Here is an 18686-nt window from a genome sequence, read left to right on the forward strand (position 1 = left end):
AACATGCTGATGTTTAGCAGGTAATGTTTACCATGTTCATCGTTAGTTACTACAACATTAGTATGTTACAATGCTAATAATTGTTAATAATTGCTAATAAGCACTGATTGAATATGATGCACAGTTGAGGATGATGGTAATGTGACAGTTTTGCAGGTATTTAGTAAAAAGTATTGGGCAAATACAATTTTGATTTGATGATGATGCTGGATGAAAAGCTTACACTTCACCAAAATTGTTAAAACTCACCCTGAGAGGAACCTGGAATGTCTGTAGCAAATTTCATTGCAATATCCTAAAGTCAACCTCATGATGGCGCCAGAGGAAATATCAGGGAGTCACCAAAGTCATGAGGACTCCAGTCCTCAGTGGACCGACCGGCTGACCGAGTGATAGACTGGCATTGCCTTACCTAATGCCCAGTCTCAAGGCAGTTCTTAAAATAGTCACAAGATTGAAACGTTTGATTGTGTACGAAAACAATGCCATTGGTAAGTCAACTAGAATCCTGTTACGTCGTAGGCACACAAATCAAACGCATCCATGGGCCCATGCAACAGTCAGACATCAGCATTTTACTTCTGCCGATTGCATTCAAGCTTCAAAAACTGAAAGGCGGTGTTCATGCTGAAGAAAACCTGCAAGTGTAATAAACTTGTATTTGCCACAAAGTTTATTTTCTGCAGTAATCCAAAATCCAATTAATAAAAATCTCATTGGCTTTTTGTCCAGGGAACCAATACGATGCTAACTTCCTGGGTTGGCCTACAAAATTACATTATCCCTGCAGCACTCTATATGTTATACACTTAACATGTAGGTGCATGGTTTTCCTTTTCTGTGTTCTTCGTTTCTCAGTCTGTTGCAGCTACAATGCACAGTCCTATAAAAGAACAGTACCTGGGATCACCATTCATTATTTCTCTATTTTTCTCCTTCTCTATTAAGCCTCTTCCATAACAACAGGATGACCCTTCTCAACTACCCTGTTCCAGAGTTGGATGTCACCTTGCAAGAAGTGAGCCGTGTCCTGCAGCTCACTTTAGGTCCTGACCTTTACCCAGAGTTCAAAACTACGCTGGAACAGCAGAGGGAGCTCCTTCAAGAGGCCCAGAAAAAATTGTCTGCTATTGCTTCAGGCCAAGAGAATTGGGTGACTGAGCAGTTCAAGAGAGGTCTGCTGTCTTGCACTGATCCCCTGCCCACCTCCACTGCCCTCCCTGTCGTTCTTCTTCCTTCAAAATCAAATAAATGTACCCAGCTGGGGAGGGCAGCCGCTCTGCTTTGGGCAGCAGCAAAGCTGTACAGTGAGCCCATGTTACTGGAGGGCAATGTGCCCATGGAGCGCACACAGCAGTCTGAGGTATTCGCTGCCAGCCGGATTCCTGGAAAGAGTCGAGATGAGATTAAGGTAAGATTACTGGTGAGATAACTGGTAAGATTAAAACTAAATGAAAAGGTTATTAATTACACATATGTCAGGTCTGCTCCATTTCTAATCTGAAACTTTGTTATTTCCAGGTCTACCCAGATAGCCTCCACGCTATCGTCACCTGTGTTGGAGGTGTGTTCCCTGTTGACATACTGGGGCGTCCCAGCACTGGTGGGCCGGTTTTTGCTCGACAGTTCATTGACATCTACAACCAGCTGGTTCAGGTGATGGACCAACCCAGTGCAGGAAAACAGAATGATCCCTCTGCTATTTGCAGCCTCTCGGCTCTGGAGCGCAAAGTCTGGGCTGCCACCAGGGAAGAGATCCTGGGACAAGGAGGGGACGCAGCGGCATCCCTGGGGCTGATGGAGAGTGCCGTGCTGACGCTCTGTCTGGAAGACTGTAACACTCCCTCTGAACTGGCTGATATCCTCAATGCAGTGAGGCTGGGAGGAGGAGGAGACCGTCCATGTCTGAGATACTATGACAAGGTATTGGGTAGAATCTGGACAACAATTTTAACATATCACATGATTTATACCAGGGTTCATGTATACACAACCAAAGTACCACTTTATTCAAAATAATTCAGTTACACTTTCAGAGAAAAGCTCAGTTCATTCAATTTACAACCAGATATTTAATTGCAGCTCATCAAAAGTGAATACAGGTCAGCATATCTGCCACTTGGACATCCAGTCTCAAAAGTGGACATTAACAAGCTAAGGTAGTAAAATGCTTTGATTTTGAAAAGTGCTAAAATTTTAAAGTAAAGAAATGTATGAATTCCACGATTAGACTAAATGTGGTCAGAGGTTGCAGTGCTCAATGATTTTCAATGGACTAAAAGAATCAACCGATCTTTATTTCTATATTTTTTGACAGGTGGTGAACCTGGTTGTATTCAACGACAGCACAGCTGGGATGGTGTTTGAGCACAGTGCTGTGGATGGGATGGTGGCAGGGCTCATAACTGAGCATGTGTACAATCTGTCTGAGACTGCTGACTTAAACCTTGTCCAAAAGGACAAAGAAAATGTTAATGGGTCTGTTACGGTAAACAATGTAAATTCTGTTTGTCCAACTTCCCTACCATTCCCCTTGCAAGCAGTAAATATACCCAAGATGAGTCCTGACTTAAAAGCAAAACATCCAGTTCTCACTTTTGATGTGTCGGCCTATCCTGATGTCTTTTCTACTCTCAGAGGGCAGAGAGGCCTCTATGATGCTTGGATTAACTTCTCTTTGCAGCTTTCCCTGAGGAAGACTGTTGGGGAGTCTGCTGCCAAGCATATACTTGTCACACCTACCCATATGCGTCACTACGAACATGGGCGTTGTGATCCTACATACTCCATCACCATGCATTCCTACAAGTTAGTAGGCGCATTGGCGTCTTGCATTGCCTCAGATAACACAATCCAATACACGCCTGAACTCCTACGATTGTTTCATGTTGCATTTTTGGAGCATAAGAGCCTCATCAAAAACACCAAAAGTGGTAAAGGAGTTGGTCCCCACCTAGCTGCCTTGCGTCGATTGTTGCCATCTGACAACCCACTGAAGAAGTACCTAGACCCTTTTGGATGTCCATCTGTGTACCTCACAGGTACAGATCTAATGGAGGGCGCAGAATGTGGAGTAGGGAATGTTTATGCCCAAGATCAGCTGGCTGTAACCTACCTTGGGAAGAGAGACAAGGTTCGCATAGTACTTAATGGGAAAGGGAGCTTTGCTTTGGGATTGGAGAAGCTTCAAGAAAGCCTGAAGATAAACCTGAAGTTAGTGATGCTTCTAGCTGTTAGATATGCCATTGCATACCAAATGGGAGCCCTGGAGCATCCACTGAATCAGAGTCCAACTAAGAATATGAATGGAGAGACAAACCACTGCCCAGGGAGCCAGGACAAGGACAAAACCTGTGTTGACTCCACCTCTGGCATGAGCACAGACTACACTCTGGTGATCCATGGTGGTGCTGGAGAGGAGATGATGCTGAACACTGACGTGATTGGGGTTATTGAGTTTGCTCTACAGACGGCTTTAACCCTTGGATCTCAAGTGCTTCAACAAGGTGGAAGGAGTGTGGACGCAGTTCAGAAGTCAGTAGAAGCTCTGGAAGACTGCTTCTTGTTCAATGCAGGCAAAGGCTCAGTATTCAACAAAGATGGCAAAATTGAAATGGAAGCAACCATTGTGGATGGCAATGCAATGAGGTCAGGATCTGTTGCTTGTGTGCAAAGTGTGAAGAACCCCATAAAAGCAGCAAGATGTGTCATGGAGAAAAGCTCACATTCACTCATTGTGGGAGATGGGGCTGAGGAGTTTCTGAAAGGGTTGGAGGAGAAAGAGAAGCCTGTTGGGGCTGAGTATTTCTACACTGACATACGTCACAGACAGTTAACTGCAAAGCTCAATGATGGAAAGACCTCAAAAAAGAATCACCCTCAGACAGTTGGAGCTGTGGCCTTGGATCGCTGGAGTGGGTTAGCTGCTGCATCTTCCACAGGTGGGTTGGTCGGAAAGCTGAAAGGGCGAGTTGGGGATACAGCAGTAGTAGGGGCAGGAATATATGCTGATGACAAGTTAGCTATTACCTGCTCTGGAGATGGAGATGTATTTCTGAGGCACACAGTTGCACAGAAAATAGCCAGTCTCTATCAGCACACTGGCTATAGCCTTCGGCAGGCATGTAGAGAAGTGATAGCTGAAAATCTAAATGGGATCTGTGCAGGAATCATTGCTTTGGACACTAAAGGTGATGCCACTATTGAAACAAATGCTGGTGTAATGTTTGTGGCCTCAATGATTGATGGCATTTCACGTGTAGAGGTCCTCAGGCCCCTCAACAGCTTCTCTTATGTGATCTGGGGAACAGATGATCTGGTTGCCTACCTTGATCCCAAGCCCTGGATCCCTGGGTCAACCATTCTGACCAGAAAAACTCTTAGCGGGGCAAGAAGCATCTTCCAGTTGGCTACACCTGATTTTATGGCTATGCTACAAGGAGCAAGAGCTGTGTCAAGCTTGCTATGTGAAAGGTTGGGAGTGCAGCGCTGTGCCTTGGTTTTCAATCCAACCCCTGATCAGCCAGCACAAATCAGAGTGCTTCCTCTTCATGGCCTAGAGCCAAACTGGCAGCCCCATCTTGCAAATGAAGAGGAATTCGGAACTCACGATCCTCGCTACTGCACCTCAAAAAGTGGCCCACGCTGGGATGATGAGGCACTGAGTCAGGTTCAAGCCAAGATTAGAAGCGGACTGCCAACACCAAATGCACCGTCTTGCTTTGACTTCTGTGGAGACCCTTCCAATGATAACCTGTTCAGTCGTATTGTACGTGGAGAGCAGCAACAGTGGAGAGTGTGGGAGGACAGTGAGCATGTTGCCTTCCTGACACCGTACCCAAACACTCCTGGACTAACCATTGTGGTGCCACGCAAACAACTGTCCAGTGACATCTTCAAACTGGAGGAAGCTGACTACAAAGCACTGATCTTAGCCACTTATAAAGTTGCCAGACTACTGGAAGAGGGGATGAGAGCTCGAGGAGTTGCACTGATCTTTGAGGGCCTTGAGATTGATTATGCCCATGCCAAGCTTATCCCTCTGTTACCCTCACCAGATGGCACTAGGCCTGCTGATCTGCAACCAGAGTTCTTCCACAGCTACCCTGGATATGTGTCATCACTGGATGGCCCAGCTGCTGACCCCGAGGCCCTCAAAGGGATCCACTCAAAAATCACCCACTGCAGGCCTTCTCACTCATGGCAAGACCCTCAGTCTCACTCCACACTTGCCATCAAGAGCCAGTGGTATCGCAACCTGTTCCAGATTCAAAACACTCTCTTCCACAGCACAGTGGAATATTTCCACTCTTCCTGCCAGTACTCCTACGCTCTAACTCCTCTGACCACAGACACCATCTCCTCACCAATGGGCTTAGGATCGGACTCAGAACCAGTTTCTGTTAACCTGCTGGGCCAGGACATCTACCTGGCTGACTCAATGCAATTTGTACTTGAATACTTCCTTCGCTTCCAGGAGAACCTGCCGGGGACGTACTACATATCTTCCAGCTTCAGAGGGGAAGATCCTGATGCCACTCACTTGAACCAGTTCTACCATGTGGAGTGTGAACTGTTGGGTGGCATGGACAAAGCTATTTCTACAGCAGAAGGATACTTGGCTCATCTCACCAAGTCCATGTTGAAGAAACACTCCGATATGATCCTCAACACTGCCGGGACCCTTACCCATGTCAAAGCCATGCTGAGTAAGCTGGATGGAAAAACTCCTCTCCCAAGAGTCCCTTTGGACCAGGCCATTCCCATGATGCCCTCCGCTGACTGCTTAGAGTGGGTACAAGATGGCCAGCCGCAGTTTGGCAGAAAGCTGACACGCAAAGGAGAGCGGGTTTTGATAGAGAAATATGAAGGTGCCGTTTGGCTGACTGAGATGGACCATCTAGGGGTTCCCTTCTACCAGGCCTATGTGGAGGGCACTGGGCGGTGCAAAGCAAAAGCCGCTGACCTTCTCCTGGGGCTGGGTGAGACTCTGGGTCTCGGCGAACGTCATTCCACCCCAGAGATGGTAAAAGAGGCCCTCAGGCACCATGCAGTGCCAGAGCAGTCCTACAAATGGTACATTGACATGCGGCAAGTGAAACCACTCCACACCAGTGGATGGGGCATGGGGACGGAGCGCTACTTGTGTTGGCTGCTTCAGCATGATGACATCAGAGATATACATATCATTCCAAGGATGAAAGGAATGAAGTACATGCCCTGATCAAAAGTACTCCACAAGTCTGCAGGCCCTTAGATGTGATATACTTGTAATAATGGGGCCAACGAGAAACATACCCTATGGATTTTAACCATAAAATGCGTGATTAATCCAGATCTTTGGTCTTTTATCTAGCTTTTAGTGTCTTATAATCATCACCAGTGATATTTATTGTATTGTCCAGTCCTAGGGAAAACTTTCCACAGTCCTTAATCTTATCTAAACCTTGTACCCGTGTTTCTAAATAATGGAGGTATTAGAGGAGTTGAATTTGAGGTTACAGGAAGGAAATAAGCAGTTGTTTCTTAAATGTTAACATTGAAGAGTTGGTTTCATTTCATAGTGGTAAAGCTTTTGCATCTTTGTAACTGCAAATTGACAATTTTTCAAACTATGTACCGATAACATGAAAGAAAATATTTGTTTAAGTCCTTAAATGGTGTACTATCATTAATGCAATCAAATTCTTTGCATTGTTTTATAACAGTTTTTGTATATAAAGAATTTCTGTGAAATATGCATTATGAAATATGCATTATGTTTCATTCCTCTTCTTATTGATGCAGCTCTCAGGCACCATCTGGATGTATTACTGACAAGGTCAATGGGACCTGTTCCATAAAACCTCCGATCATGGTGATCTCAGACCATCATAGGTCCCTAGGCACAGGGAGAAATATCACAAAGATAAAATATTTGTATGTGTATAATTGTATGTGTGTGTGTGTTTGTGTGTAAATGCACCATTTTAATTTGATGATAATGAATGACAGGATAGTGTGACATTGGTAAAGAGATTTATGATTGTTTCTTGGCACCACATTTCAAAGAAAACAAGCTCATCTTTCACCAATTCAAGGGCACTTTTTACCACACCCAACCCCACCAACAGGGATGCTGGTCTGGTCAGAGGTGAAACAGGCATGACATTTTCGATGAGAGAAAGCATTGAAACACTGCATTTCAGTCTAATGTTAAGTAATTATTTTAAATGACTACAGATCTGATTGGTCAATATCATTTCACAACAACTTATCAGTGTGTCACTGTTGCATGCATGACCAATATGCTGAAAGTGCTGGAACTCTGCATTGATCTGTAAAGTTGGGTCACCATTACCACCAACACTCTGATGTTACAGAATGTTCAGATCATAATTAAAAACTTAAAAGATGATCATTTGTATTTTTGCTTTAAAAACTGTACAATATTTGCATTGAAATATAATGGTTTGGGCCAAATTGTTTCACTAATTAAGAATGCACACACAATTTTGCTCACACACACAAATACGAATGTTAACATTCATAAATACCCCGTAAAGCAGGTTTCTGGTCAAAGGTGAAACAATGTTTTAAAAAAAGAAACACATCTATGAAGGGTGAGATGCTCATAATAATACAAGTTTAACATGAATGTTGATATGTTGATACAAAACATGGCCAGTGAACTCCAGAAAATGGCTCAGCAGCATTGCTCCTTTCACCTCATGAAGAATGTTTGAAGCTCTGAAGATGTCGCTCATCCCAAACACATCATGCCTCCTCAAGGTAACGTTGCAAAGGCTTCCATTGAAACTGAAATTCAACTTTTGCATAAGGTTGGTTCCCTCTATTCCATCAAATATCAAGACAATGTTTATGAAAAAAATCCCACATAGCAAGTCCAACAGTATGGGTCCTACAGGTTCAAACCTCTCTGGCCTGTGATTTCCATGTGACCGTCTGATATGAAATAAACACCATAAGACCCAACATTTCCATCCTTAAGGGACATTATGTTGACTATTATACCAAACACATTTTGTACTGTAAACCATTTACATCGTTGGCATGGTGGAGTTGTATATTTAAGCATTAACCACCTGATATGACATCTGAACAGTAACACCATCTGGCAACATTTGTGTGGTGAAAATAGAAAAACTGTGCAGGATGCTCAATTGTGTAGCTCTTCATTTTTATAGACCGTAATCTGTTGTAATTAACTTGCAGGATATCATGATATTTCAGGTGAACCATGAAGTATTTTTTCTAAAAACAATGACCATAACACTCTCAGTCTATATCACAGTCTCACTTTATATTAATTGATCGTAGCAACAACCAGAAGTAATTCTTTTATCATAAAAAGTCTACGATACACAGACACAAACATGATTTTCACAATTCTTGAATGCTTCCTGTAAAATCTATCAGATGTGGCAAACAGATAATTAGTAAAGAATAGTACAGGAGTAGAGTAATAATAAATCAATTTTATCAAATTGTAAAATGTATTGTTATACAATTAAAATAACCCGGATGTAGTATGTGAGTAGTCAACTATCTGTTTCCGGTTGTCACTATCGGATCTGACCCCCGGCTTGAGATGAGCCCTACCGCTATCTGAAGCAGAAGACATAATAATCATCTCTGGTCTAATTTCTGAAACGTAGGTTTCTGCGTTTTTTTTCATAGTTTGTCTATTTGTATTCTTGCTTCCACCTTATCTTCTGCACTTTTTCTGTGAGTGTGTCTTGTCAATAAGGCTGGCTAAAGGTAAGGTCAGGGCTTTCGTAGCCTTACAGCTAGTTAGCGTGTTAAGCTAACGTGCTAATCAAGAGTGAGTGAATGTGTGACTTTCCACTAAGACAGCCATTTTCTCAAGACTGAATGAACCTCGGCAGATTACAATTCCAGTATTTCACGGCGGGTAGAGTCAATAGTCACATAACAGTAGTTAGAAATAAGGGAGACAGAGAGCCACGCTGTTAAGCTCCGTGGTCACATTTGGATGGTTGCTAACATTAACCAGCATTACAGTCTCTACTAACGTTAGCCGACAGTGTGAACCGTTGGTGCTCTCCAACAGACGACATACAAAGCAACTAGTTTTAAACCTTTTGTTAAAAAGGTGGCTTGCTCTTAAATGTAAATTTAATAAATTACCTACTTTTCTCTAAAGGCAGAGACAGATTGGACAAAAATAATTGCTGCATTAGTCATGGATGAATTTTGGGATGATGTTTTTCTTTTTGTATACCTAAATACTAATAGTGATAATCAACCAAGAGTGAGAGGCAGGTAACTTAACCCAAGCCTTCTTTATGATTTCTAAATGCTTTCTATGACCTTTCTAACATTATAGATACGGTTGTGTCATCCTATTCGCTCATTGCATCCAAAACAAATGATGCAGCTTTGCCATCTCTCCCGTCGGTTCCTTCATCACATGACTTTCTGCTCTCATTTCCCCAGGAGCCAGGGTGTCCCCCCTCTCCATGTGTAGTCCCTAATGGGTGGCTGGTCTCGCAGTGCCGTGCTGGAGCTGTACCGGGCGCTGCTCCAAGCAGGGCGTCACCTTCAGTACACTGACCGCAATTACTACCGCCGCGCCGTGGCTCGCGAGTTTCGCCGCTGCCAAGCCCTGACGATACCCGAAGATAAGGAGGACGCGCTGACGAGGGGCCAGTTCTTCCTCAACAGCCGGTTGGGTGGGCTTATGTAGGGGGGGAAGGGGTCCCGGGTCATCTGCAGGTGGTTCAAAGATCATCTGGAGGTGTATCACGTAGGTGGGTTTCAATATTCAATCAGTGCCTCTGAACTAAGCAACAGAACAAAGTCCTCCTGTCTCACTCTCTGTCTTTGTCTCCTCTGTTCTCAGTGGTAGGATGGCGGGGGTGAACGGAGACCGCAAAGGGAAGAAAGATGACAATGGGATTGGCACAGCCATTGACTTCGTGCTTTCCAATGCCAAGCTTGTGCTGGGAGTGGGAGGAGCGGCCATGCTCGGCATTGCGACGCTTGCTGTCAAAAGAGTAAGTGAGCGGCGATTTATCTCCCAACGGTTCTTTATCTTCTCGCCCTTCCACTCCCACGTGTGATGACGGGGGAGTGAAAAGCTCTTACTGCAGCGTCCATACCGCCGTGAACGATGTGCTCACAACAAGTCTTTGTTGTGCAGATGTATGACCGGGCCATAAGCGCGCCCACCAGCCCCACCAATATCGAGCCGACTGGAAAGAGAAGCTGGGAGGAGCCCGCCTGGATGGGTTCGTCGCCACGGGTACTCAACCATGACATGAAGTCCACAGTTAGCCGGTCGCTACAGTCTCTGCCCACTTCCTCACATGCTTTTGAACCAGGTGAGGAAACATGTGTTTACCATGTTGTATCGTGCGGTATTGACATGCCTGTTTTGTGGTTTTGACTTTCAGCCAGCTGTCATTTTATTTGTTGACAGACGGCCTATTTGGAGGATTCTTGCTCTTTCTTTACAGTGGGTCTCGGGTCCCTGTAGTGCAGTTGTTAGTCCGCCAGCTGTTTTACATTAGTTTGATGTGATGTAGTTGAACCTTTCTCAAATACGGTAGAAGCCCCTTGATTTAGTATTTGTAGATTCATCTTTTGAACCCGTGCCTCTCATGTCTTTTTCAACTTTGCCCACTACCTCCTTTTTCAAAACTTTAAACCGCTTCTAATCTCCCCAGACTGTATGCGGAGGGCTGTGGGTCGAGCTGCCGTGGGAGGCAGCGGCGCCACTCAGTCAGACCTGCAGCGGGCCCGAATGCGTCTGTCGCTGCAGGAACATCTGTGGGAGTTCTACCAAAATAACGTAAACATCCCGACCGAGGAGCAGGCCGTGGCACGGAGGGCTGCGTTGGACATCTGTGCCGAACTCCGAGTGTTCCTCCACGCCAAACTGCCCGACATGCCTCTCAGAGAGATGTACCTGAGTGGCAGTCTGTATGATGACCTGCAGGTAAGAGGTTACTTACATCTGATCCTACTTTGAGACAAAAGAATCTTAATTTCAACTCTGAGCCGAGAAAGCCGTTGGTTTGTAAAAATCTTCAGCTTGCCGTGCTTTTCTCTGCTTTATCCCCTTTTCTCCATCTTTTTAGGTGGTGACAGCGGACCACGCCCAGCTCATGGTGCCTCTTATCTTGGAGAAGAACCTGTGGTCGTCCATCCCCGGGGAGGACACCATCATGAATGTTCCTGGTTTCTGGCTCGTCCGCAGGGAGAATCTGGAGTATTTCCCGCGGAGCAGCAGCTACTGGGACCGCTGCATGGTCGGAGGCTACCTCTCCCCTAAATCGGTCCTCGAGGTCTTTGACAAGCTTGTGGCCGGCTCCATCAACTGGCCAGCTATAGGGAGCGTCCTCGACTACATCATTCGTCCCGTGGTTCCCTCGGAAACACTGACCCTGGAGGTGCAGTACGAAACGGACCGGAAACTAAACGTGGACTTCCTACCATTACTCGTGATGGAGGACGGAACCTCGCTGATCGCTAAACCGCACCGACTTGCCGCAGAGCGGCACGGAAACCTGTGGCGGCAGAGCTTCCGCGTGGCTGAGACGGCACGACTCAGGGCCCTGGACCAGGAGGACGGAGGCTGCCGATGCGCCTGCCTGAAGCTGGCCAAGACCGTGTGCAAGCTCAACCCCGCCCTGAACCGGCTCAACGCCAGCCAGCTCACCAACGCCATCTTGTTGCTCTGCGCAAAAGAAGGCGACTGGACCCAGGAGGCGCTGGCCGACCGCTTCCTGCAGCTGCTCCGAGCACTAGTGGGACATCTAGAGTCGGGGAGGCTGCTGTGCGCCCTCAGCCCTAAAGTTAACTTATTCTGTGAGCTGACTGAACAGGAAGTGGACGAGCTGGGGTACACGCTCTACTGCGCCCTCTCGGATCCAGAGGAGCTGCTGAGGACTGCTGTGGCCCAGCCGCCCCATCCCTGACAACCTCGTGCAACAACGTCACTATACAGCAACGCGGCAATGAAACGTCAACCACTGTTTAGTGGGCAATGGTGACCTCAAGCAATAATGAGGTTCCTGGGGAGAAAAAAACAGCAGCATGGAATCATCCTCGTTCTCTTCAGTCTTAAATGCCGTCAGTGAGAAAGTAGTAGCAGTTACTTAGTCTCGAGATCCGCGTGAGCCTTGACTTAAAAGCTGCATGTGGTGTCATCATGCAAATACTATTTTAATCTTTGAAAGTGGAGGCCCATGGGACAGCATGGCTCTCACTAAAGCCATTGTATTAATGAAGTTAAGGTTAGACGTGCCGCCGGGTTCTAATGAGCTGCATTGGTTGGTCCGTGTCAAAATGTACGCCTGCATCCTTTCTGAGCTCTTTTTAACCTGCTGGAGAGGGTTACATGTCTATTCCTCTGTTTTGAGATGTGTCCAAGCCACTGTGTGGAGGGATAGGGTGTGACGTTGATTGTGTGTATGCCAACCTAAAAGCTAATAAATTGTTGATCAGCCCAAAGAGACAAGTTAACCGTCTGTTCATGCTCCTTTTTTTGTTACCGCACATAATATGAAATACTGCTAGAGTTCAGTTTGAATAACTTCATTAATACAGTGGCTGCGTGCAGAATGTACGCTGTCCATATTTCCAGGGATCTTTGAAAACAGACGGGCTGTGATGGGAATGTGTGTGGCTTGCATGTGTTGTCTACCTAAATCTAGAACCGCAATATACAATGAGTTATATGTTGTCTATTTGTAATATTTCCCACCGTTCAACTATGAATCGGATGTAGAGTTCGGAACGTGTTACTATTTATGGAAACGTTTGATTTGTCCGTGATCATGACATTTGAACAATACAGCGCCACCATTTTCTCGCACACTTATTTTGGTGAGAACGGAAAAGATCTTCATGTGACTGTCCGCCCGTCTAATACAGAGCTGCTCTTTGTTTATGAAAAAGAGGTTCTTCAGTCTCACATTTGTTGCTTTGGTGCACAGGCCTAATGTGCTTTACCTCATTTAAAAAAATAATTATTTCACGACCTCCGTCACGGGTTATTTTGCACTGTCAAATGTTTGTAAGTTGGTCAAAAATGTCTCAGTGGGACATTTTGAAAGTGCTTTTGTCTACTGTTTTTTGCTTCAATTTAAATTTTAGTTCCTCTCTTTCCCTCGAGGTCATTTCCTTCAGTATTGACGGGACACTTCAGTTTTTCAGCATCTATTTCTCAGCAATACACTGCTGTAAACATGGTCATAACTCAATATTCCTCTCAGTATTCACTTCCTGGCCTGATTGCAGTGAGAGCACGGAGCTCGTTACCTCTGTAGTTTGTTATCTGTGTCTCTGTGTGCACACCTGTTCCCGTCCACATTAAACCTGATCCATGTATAGGTGCGCGGTCTGTCTGGAGCAGGTAGCCAGACACGTAAGAGAGGCCTCGACACACAGGACGGGCTGCTGCTACATGACGTGTTCGGCACCAACATGAGCGGTGGTGGTGGTGGTGGTGCAGGCTTGTCCGGTCTACGTGTATTGTTAGATTACAGGTGCTAACCTCTGAGATCATGATCTGATTGAGAGGGATCAACTCACAAATCCTCAGTTATATAAAAGCAGCTTCGGTGCAGGAGACAGTAAGCGGAGTCACTACAACAATAGCTGCCAGACTCTGAATAACCCGAAACATGTCCAAAATAACCACGCGGTTGCTCTTACATTTATCCTTAGAATGAAAATGAAATGCAGTGATGTGGAGCAAGTGTCCCCTCAGTTTGTAGTGTTCAATACGGAGGGATTTGTTTAGTCCTGTTGATCATTCAGTTAAATAATCATCCAGATAACTGAGAAACAGGTGACTATTTTTGTATTTATTGTACATTTGTAACCAAAATAAGAGCAGACTATTTATTTGCATCCATTCAACATGTAAAGCGTCACTTATTGTGCTTTGTTGTGGATGTGCTGATCTAAAGTGAATCCACAGTAACTTTGTTTGCATATTAAGAGTCTTCCTCTGCAGACCTAGTTCATGCTACAAATGGCTGCTGTGCTGAAGGGAGGAGATTCACTGTGCCACATTCGTAATGTTGTAAAACGAAAACCCAAAGTAGATCACGACCTCTATCTTGTGGAGTTCATACGAGCCATATTCTGTTGCATGCTGTGTATTCTTCCCCAGCTTTTTTTTTTTTTTCCAGTTCAGCTCTGGAGTTGAACCGAGCAGCACTTTGTATACTTCATTAAATATTAAGTTACATTCTGTAGTTTGATCTGTGCTTGGTTTTTATTTTTTTTAAGGATCGAGTGTTAAAGACTTACTGTTACATGATGAAAGATCAGAGTTAACAAATCGAATCAAAGTTTGACAAATCGAGTTTTATTCAGTGACGTTTGGTATAAAATTCACATTGCTGAGATACCGCCGGTGTACAAAAGCAGCTCCGATTATAATATCCATCATTAGACGGCAACTGGGAATGTTAGGAATGAAACAAAATTCCATCGCAAAATTAAATTGCATTTCTGCCCAAGCATCTACATTACAAAAAGTAAACGGCACAAATATGTCACAATGCATCGGTCTGATTAAATCAAAAGCAACTTCACAGACAAGTGCAAGAATCCGAGTTAAGCGGTTCAATAAGGACTCGATGGACTCTGTTCAGTGGGACAAAACAGCCTCCCTCCTTGCTAAAATTCTCATGGAAACCTCATTATTCCAAGCAAATGCAAGATATTTATGTGGCAAGCCAGGTTCTTCAGTGATGTTCAGCAACCACTCAATGCTTTCGATTGCTGCAAATGAAATAACTGAACGTTTATGACGAAATTTAGTGTTGCTCGGTGCAACCTTGAGAAAAATCACAAATAGTGCTAGAAAAGGAGAAGTGCAACATGTTTCACACACTGTTCAGTGAACTACTTGGCCGTGGCAAACCCCACACGATCGGCGGCCCGGTCGAACACGGTGTAGTACGTCCCGATGAACACGTCTCCCAGGATCCACAGGGGCCCGGCGGGGGGCGGGATATCCATGGCCATGAAGCCCGACAGACAGATCGATGAACCCATCTGAGTCTCCTGCAGCAAAGAGGAGAAAGTCGTTTGTTTTCAGTTTTGCAAAAGTAAAAGATTGGGTCACACGTTTAACCCAAGTGTGTCTGAATAATATCTCAATACACCAAGGAGATAGAATATTAAGACACCTGTCAATATAATGCAGACCAATACATCAAGCCCATGCCTTAAAACTCAACTATATAATGAGACAAATCAACAAAACTGAACATTTAAAAAAGGCGAAGGCTGGCAATGTGCTTTAGCTGTTATCAAATCCCATGAAGCGCTTTAATCCGTCTAAATGAACTACAACGCCCATGTTCTTCAAGTAAGGGACACATCACACAGTGCAATGCTGTGACTCATTGATGCGTTCTGTAATAAACAGTGGAAGTCTATGGCTCAGGAGAATAAGCCGTCTTTCGCTACACAACCACTTGTTGTAAAAGGATAAATTAATGCATTGTTGGTAAGTAAACCCCTTTTAATAATTGGTTTATATGACTAGCAGTGACTTAATTAAATTAAAAAGGTCATCCATGAGTGAATCTACCTTCACGATATAATCCTCTCCAGTCAGGTTGAACATCTTGCCTCCAATGTTGAAGGCGATGGCGGGGAGGGATGGGATCTTCTTACAGTCGATCCAGTACTAGAGCAGAGGGAGAGGAGGAGGAGCTGGAATGATCTCAAGAGTCCCAAAAACCCAAAGTGAGCGAGCGCTCCAGTGAAGGCATTTAAAAAGTCACATCTGGGATACAAGAACAATCATAGCTTTGTTATGCGTCAGCTCTACCTCTCCCATCAGCAGGGGCAGCGCTCCGATGGCTTTGTGCAGCGCTCTGACTTCCTCCACAGGACCTACAATTAAGGATGTTCCCGTGTCGACAATAGCCTGGCAACCGGCTTTGCAGATAGTCAGCTGGTCGCCGACATCAATTCTGCAGGGCAGGGCGGAGGGACAAAGGGTACCAGTTACCTCCAATACCGGCTAAGAAATATGTTGCCGTGCAGCTTGTAAGACCAGGAGAACACTCATTTAACAAAAGTGAGAACCCACCTCCAGTTCCTTCTAATAATAACAATAGCCACACAGGGTTCTTTCTCACCCGCTCACTTGGATCTGCCAGTAGGCCTTTCGGGTGACGTTGACATAGTGCAGGTCTCCGGTGTAGTGCTGGGGGTCTGTCCCACCCAGCATCAGCTCTCCTCCTACTGCTGCTTTTGGGTCTCTAAGAGACAGGGGGAGGACAGACATGACTTACTGCATAAACAATAACCATGTGTGCTATGGGGGGGGGGGGGTCTCTCTGACCAACAGTTAAACCAAAACACAAGGCAGCGATTCTCCAGCTGGCCGATTAGAATATTATTATTAATATAATCGGAGCCCGTTCTTCCGTGCTGCTTCCGTCGGACACCAACCTGCTGATGTAGAAAGAGAAAATGTTCTGGGGCAGCAGCTTGGCCGCCATGGCCGTGTCAAACACCGGGGTGACTTTGGCTACTGATATGGAGGGGTAGGCCATGCCCAAGACCCCGTCGAACCGGGCCACTGCGAATGTGATGCCAGGCTGCTTCACCGCTTCACCAAACTGCTGGCCAGGAACAAGCATCCCTGCAATCTGCGAGGAGGAGAGACGTCAATGCGAATGAAAACAAAAAAACAAGTCTTTTAATGAACCGATGGGAATGGCGTGACCGCTATAATTGAGGAATGCCGCTAAACAGAAGAGGTCATGTGAGTGAGTGTTTTTCAAACCCACAGAGACGGTGTCTCCACTGATGAAGCCAGACAAGCTGCCTCGGCCGTACCGGATGGAGAACTCTGTGCCGTTCTTGACGAATGTGTTCGACTTCTTCGAGTTGTAGCGATGGTGAATCCCTAACGAGAGAGAGGACAATCTGTCAAAAATGATATTCCACAGCATTTATGGATTCAGTACGCAAAATAATGTTAGTGATAATACACCATTAACAGTTTGAAAGCAGAGCTAGACAGGTGACACGGGCCTCCCTGGAATCTGATTGGCAACCCCTGGTAATAATGTAGTTAATTATCATTAAGAGTCTCAACAATTTGTACTGGTTTCCTTGATGGGTCCCCTTCTTTGAAGCATGCATACTTCAGATATAAAAAGCAAACTCTAAAGGAATTTAAAAGAAGAAGTGTGAGATTTTAGTCACTACTGCTTGGTAAATACAGCAAGGGGAAGGGGAAGTGGCCAACAGATACACAGATAGATGTTCACACTGAATGAGTCACTCACAGCAGGCCAAGTCAAAGAAAGAGCAGTGGATGGAGGGCACCCAGAGGTTGGAGGAGCCGGTGTCAAACAGCACAGTGAAGTCCTGCGGGGGGGTGCCGATGCTGATCACCCCGTAGTACTGGGCCTGAGGAGACAAGTCGATAAACGCTGAGATCTGCTGAGCAAACCACCACTACATCTGCAGCAGAAGACATTCAACGTTCAAACCAAAAGCATGCACAGGTGTAACTAATATAGAGTATTTGATCTGGGTTGCCCACTCTGTTATTTAAAGTCAGAGGCAATAATATGGAAAGCTATGATACCGGGGATGTCCAAATCTAATGCTCCCATCATTCCCAGTCGCTCACTATGAACCTCAGTGAGTTTCTGCTGACATCAGGTCTTTAACTGCTAATTGAAGTAGAAGACATACATCCATGAAGTTGGTCAGCCTCTCTGCGGGCACAGCGGGGGAGCTGTCCGGGGCTCCGGTGCTCCTCGCTAAAGCCCGGAGCTCCTCCACAGACATCCCATTGTCGCTCATCAGGCGCCGCAGGCTCCTGGTTTTATGAAGTGGCACTCTGCAGATGAGGAAAACGTAATTATTGAATTAAATGTCTCGGGCGCGCAACCACGCGCGCGTGTGAAAGACTGCTTCCTGGTACAGAGTTTACTTTCAAGCGAAGTTTGTAACGATTTAAACTGCGGAGCTGGCATCTCAATTGTACTGGGGCTATTATTGCAGGTGAATACTTAAAAAAACGTAATTGGAAACACATGGGACTAACGTTACCAAGGAAGAACAAAACAAGGAAGTTATCACACGCGCGCGCGCACACATTAACTTGCATTTAACAAAGACCGCTTGTCTGCTGCTATGAAATGATATAGGATGTAATGTAACGTTAATATGAGCTCACTCTTGTTTCCTAAATATCAGCTGATGAAAGGTATTTACCTGAATATGGCGGCGCTTTGTGTTATCAGCAGCGCCCCGATGAAACTAAATATCCTCAGCCGTGTCATTTCTGTCCTCGTAGAAATAATAACACACTTTTGAAATGTTTCTGATACGAACGAGCGCACCAACTCACAGGTCACTGTTTCAACTGACGCAGAAAGCTAAGTGAAAGCCCGTTCGGCAAAGTCCGCCTTTACTCGGCTTCCCCCGTTTTGTGGCGCAGCAATTGGAGGGAAATAATCAGTGAGGTGCTCCTATTGGTGGAACAACATGGTCATCATCCCGCATTACAAACCGGTGGTCTGGGGCTCTTGCGGTCACGAGTTGTTACACCTTGTTAGACAAGCTCCATGTCCACAGTTTGCAGCACATACTAAAGGGCCTTTCTCAATATGCGTACTTATCTGTACTTGTGAACTCGTGGACTTTTGAAACGTCATCAG

General features: G+C 45.3%; 4 protein-coding genes across 5 annotated transcripts; 3 read left to right on the forward strand and 1 right to left on the reverse strand.

Moving 5' to 3' along the window:
• Positions 1-967: 967 nt before the first annotated feature.
• LOC142945270 (uncharacterized) lies at positions 968-6641 on the forward strand. Its single transcript, XM_076086690.1, has 4 exons — positions 968-1411; positions 1522-1923; positions 2318-2415; positions 2638-6641. Exons 1-4 carry the CDS (start codon positions 968-970, stop codon positions 6221-6223), a joined length of 4530 nt encoding a protein of 1509 aa, XP_075942805.1. The 3' UTR covers positions 6224-6641.
• Positions 6642-8559: 1918 nt separating this feature from the next.
• On the forward strand, positions 8560-9709 carry LOC142943307 (mitochondrial ribosome and complex I assembly factor AltMIEF1-like). 2 transcript variants are annotated; one of them, XM_076084942.1, is made up of 2 exons: positions 8560-8653; positions 9460-9709. In XM_076084942.1, the coding sequence occupies exon 2, from the start codon at positions 9497-9499 to the stop codon at positions 9707-9709; it is 213 nt and encodes a 70-aa protein (XP_075941057.1). In that variant the 5' UTR covers positions 8560-8653; positions 9460-9496. The 2 variants fall into 2 exon arrangements, with proteins under 2 accessions (XP_075941057.1, XP_075941058.1); XM_076084943.1 differs by having other exon boundaries at positions 8646-8760.
• Positions 9710-9872: 163 nt separating this feature from the next.
• On the forward strand, positions 9873-14234 carry mief1 (mitochondrial elongation factor 1). Its single transcript, XM_076084938.1, has 4 exons — positions 9873-10019; positions 10166-10346; positions 10692-10963; positions 11106-14234. Exons 1-4 carry the CDS (start codon positions 9873-9875, stop codon positions 11943-11945), a joined length of 1440 nt encoding a protein of 479 aa, XP_075941053.1. The 3' UTR covers positions 11946-14234.
• Positions 14235-14325: 91 nt separating this feature from the next.
• napsa (napsin A aspartic peptidase) lies at positions 14326-18420 on the reverse strand. The gene is made up of 9 exons (XM_076084940.1): positions 18241-18420; positions 17716-17863; positions 17301-17424; positions 16797-16915; positions 16456-16655; positions 16140-16262; positions 15827-15971; positions 15584-15682; positions 14326-15051 (listed from the first exon to the last, which is right to left on the reverse strand). The coding sequence occupies exons 1-9, from the start codon at positions 18306-18308 to the stop codon at positions 14890-14892; spliced, it is 1188 nt and encodes a 395-aa protein (XP_075941055.1). The 5' UTR covers positions 18309-18420; the 3' UTR covers positions 14326-14889.
• Between the last annotated feature and the right edge of the window lie 266 nt (positions 18421-18686).

Source organism: Anarhichas minor, unplaced genomic scaffold, assembly GCF_050575085.1.
Source record: "Anarhichas minor isolate MPS153535 unplaced genomic scaffold, ASM5057508v1 ptg000007l, whole genome shotgun sequence".
Lineage (NCBI taxonomy): Eukaryota > Metazoa > Chordata > Actinopteri > Perciformes > Anarhichadidae > Anarhichas > Anarhichas minor.

Coding starts and splice junctions, on each gene's coding strand:
- LOC142945270 (XM_076086690.1), top strand. CDS start 968: ATGACCCTTCTCAACTACCCTGTTCCAGAGTTGGATGTCACCTTGCAA. Junction 1,412..1,521: donor AGAGTCGAGATGAGATTAAG/GTAAGATTACTG, acceptor TGTTATTTCCAG/GTCTACCCAGATAGCCTCCA. Junction 1,924..2,317: donor GTCTGAGATACTATGACAAG/GTATTGGGTAGA, acceptor ATTTTTTGACAG/GTGGTGAACCTGGTTGTATT.
- LOC142943307 (XM_076084942.1), top strand. CDS start 9,497: ATGGGTGGCTGGTCTCGCAGTGCCGTGCTGGAGCTGTACCGGGCGCTG.
- napsa (XM_076084940.1), bottom strand. CDS start 18,308: ATGACACGGCTGAGGATATTTAGTTTCATCGGGGCGCTGCTGATAACA. Junction 17,425..17,715: donor GGCTGACCAACTTCATGGAT/GTATGTCTTCTA, acceptor TTGTCTCCTCAG/GCCCAGTACTACGGGGTGAT. Junction 15,683..15,826: donor TGCCCCTGCTGATGGGAGAG/GTAGAGCTGACG, acceptor CCTCTGCTCTAG/TACTGGATCGACTGTAAGAA.
- mief1 (XM_076084938.1), top strand. CDS start 9,873: ATGGCGGGGGTGAACGGAGACCGCAAAGGGAAGAAAGATGACAATGGG. Junction 10,020..10,165: donor CGACGCTTGCTGTCAAAAGA/GTAAGTGAGCGG, acceptor TTTGTTGTGCAG/ATGTATGACCGGGCCATAAG. Junction 10,964..11,105: donor GTCTGTATGATGACCTGCAG/GTAAGAGGTTAC, acceptor CCATCTTTTTAG/GTGGTGACAGCGGACCACGC.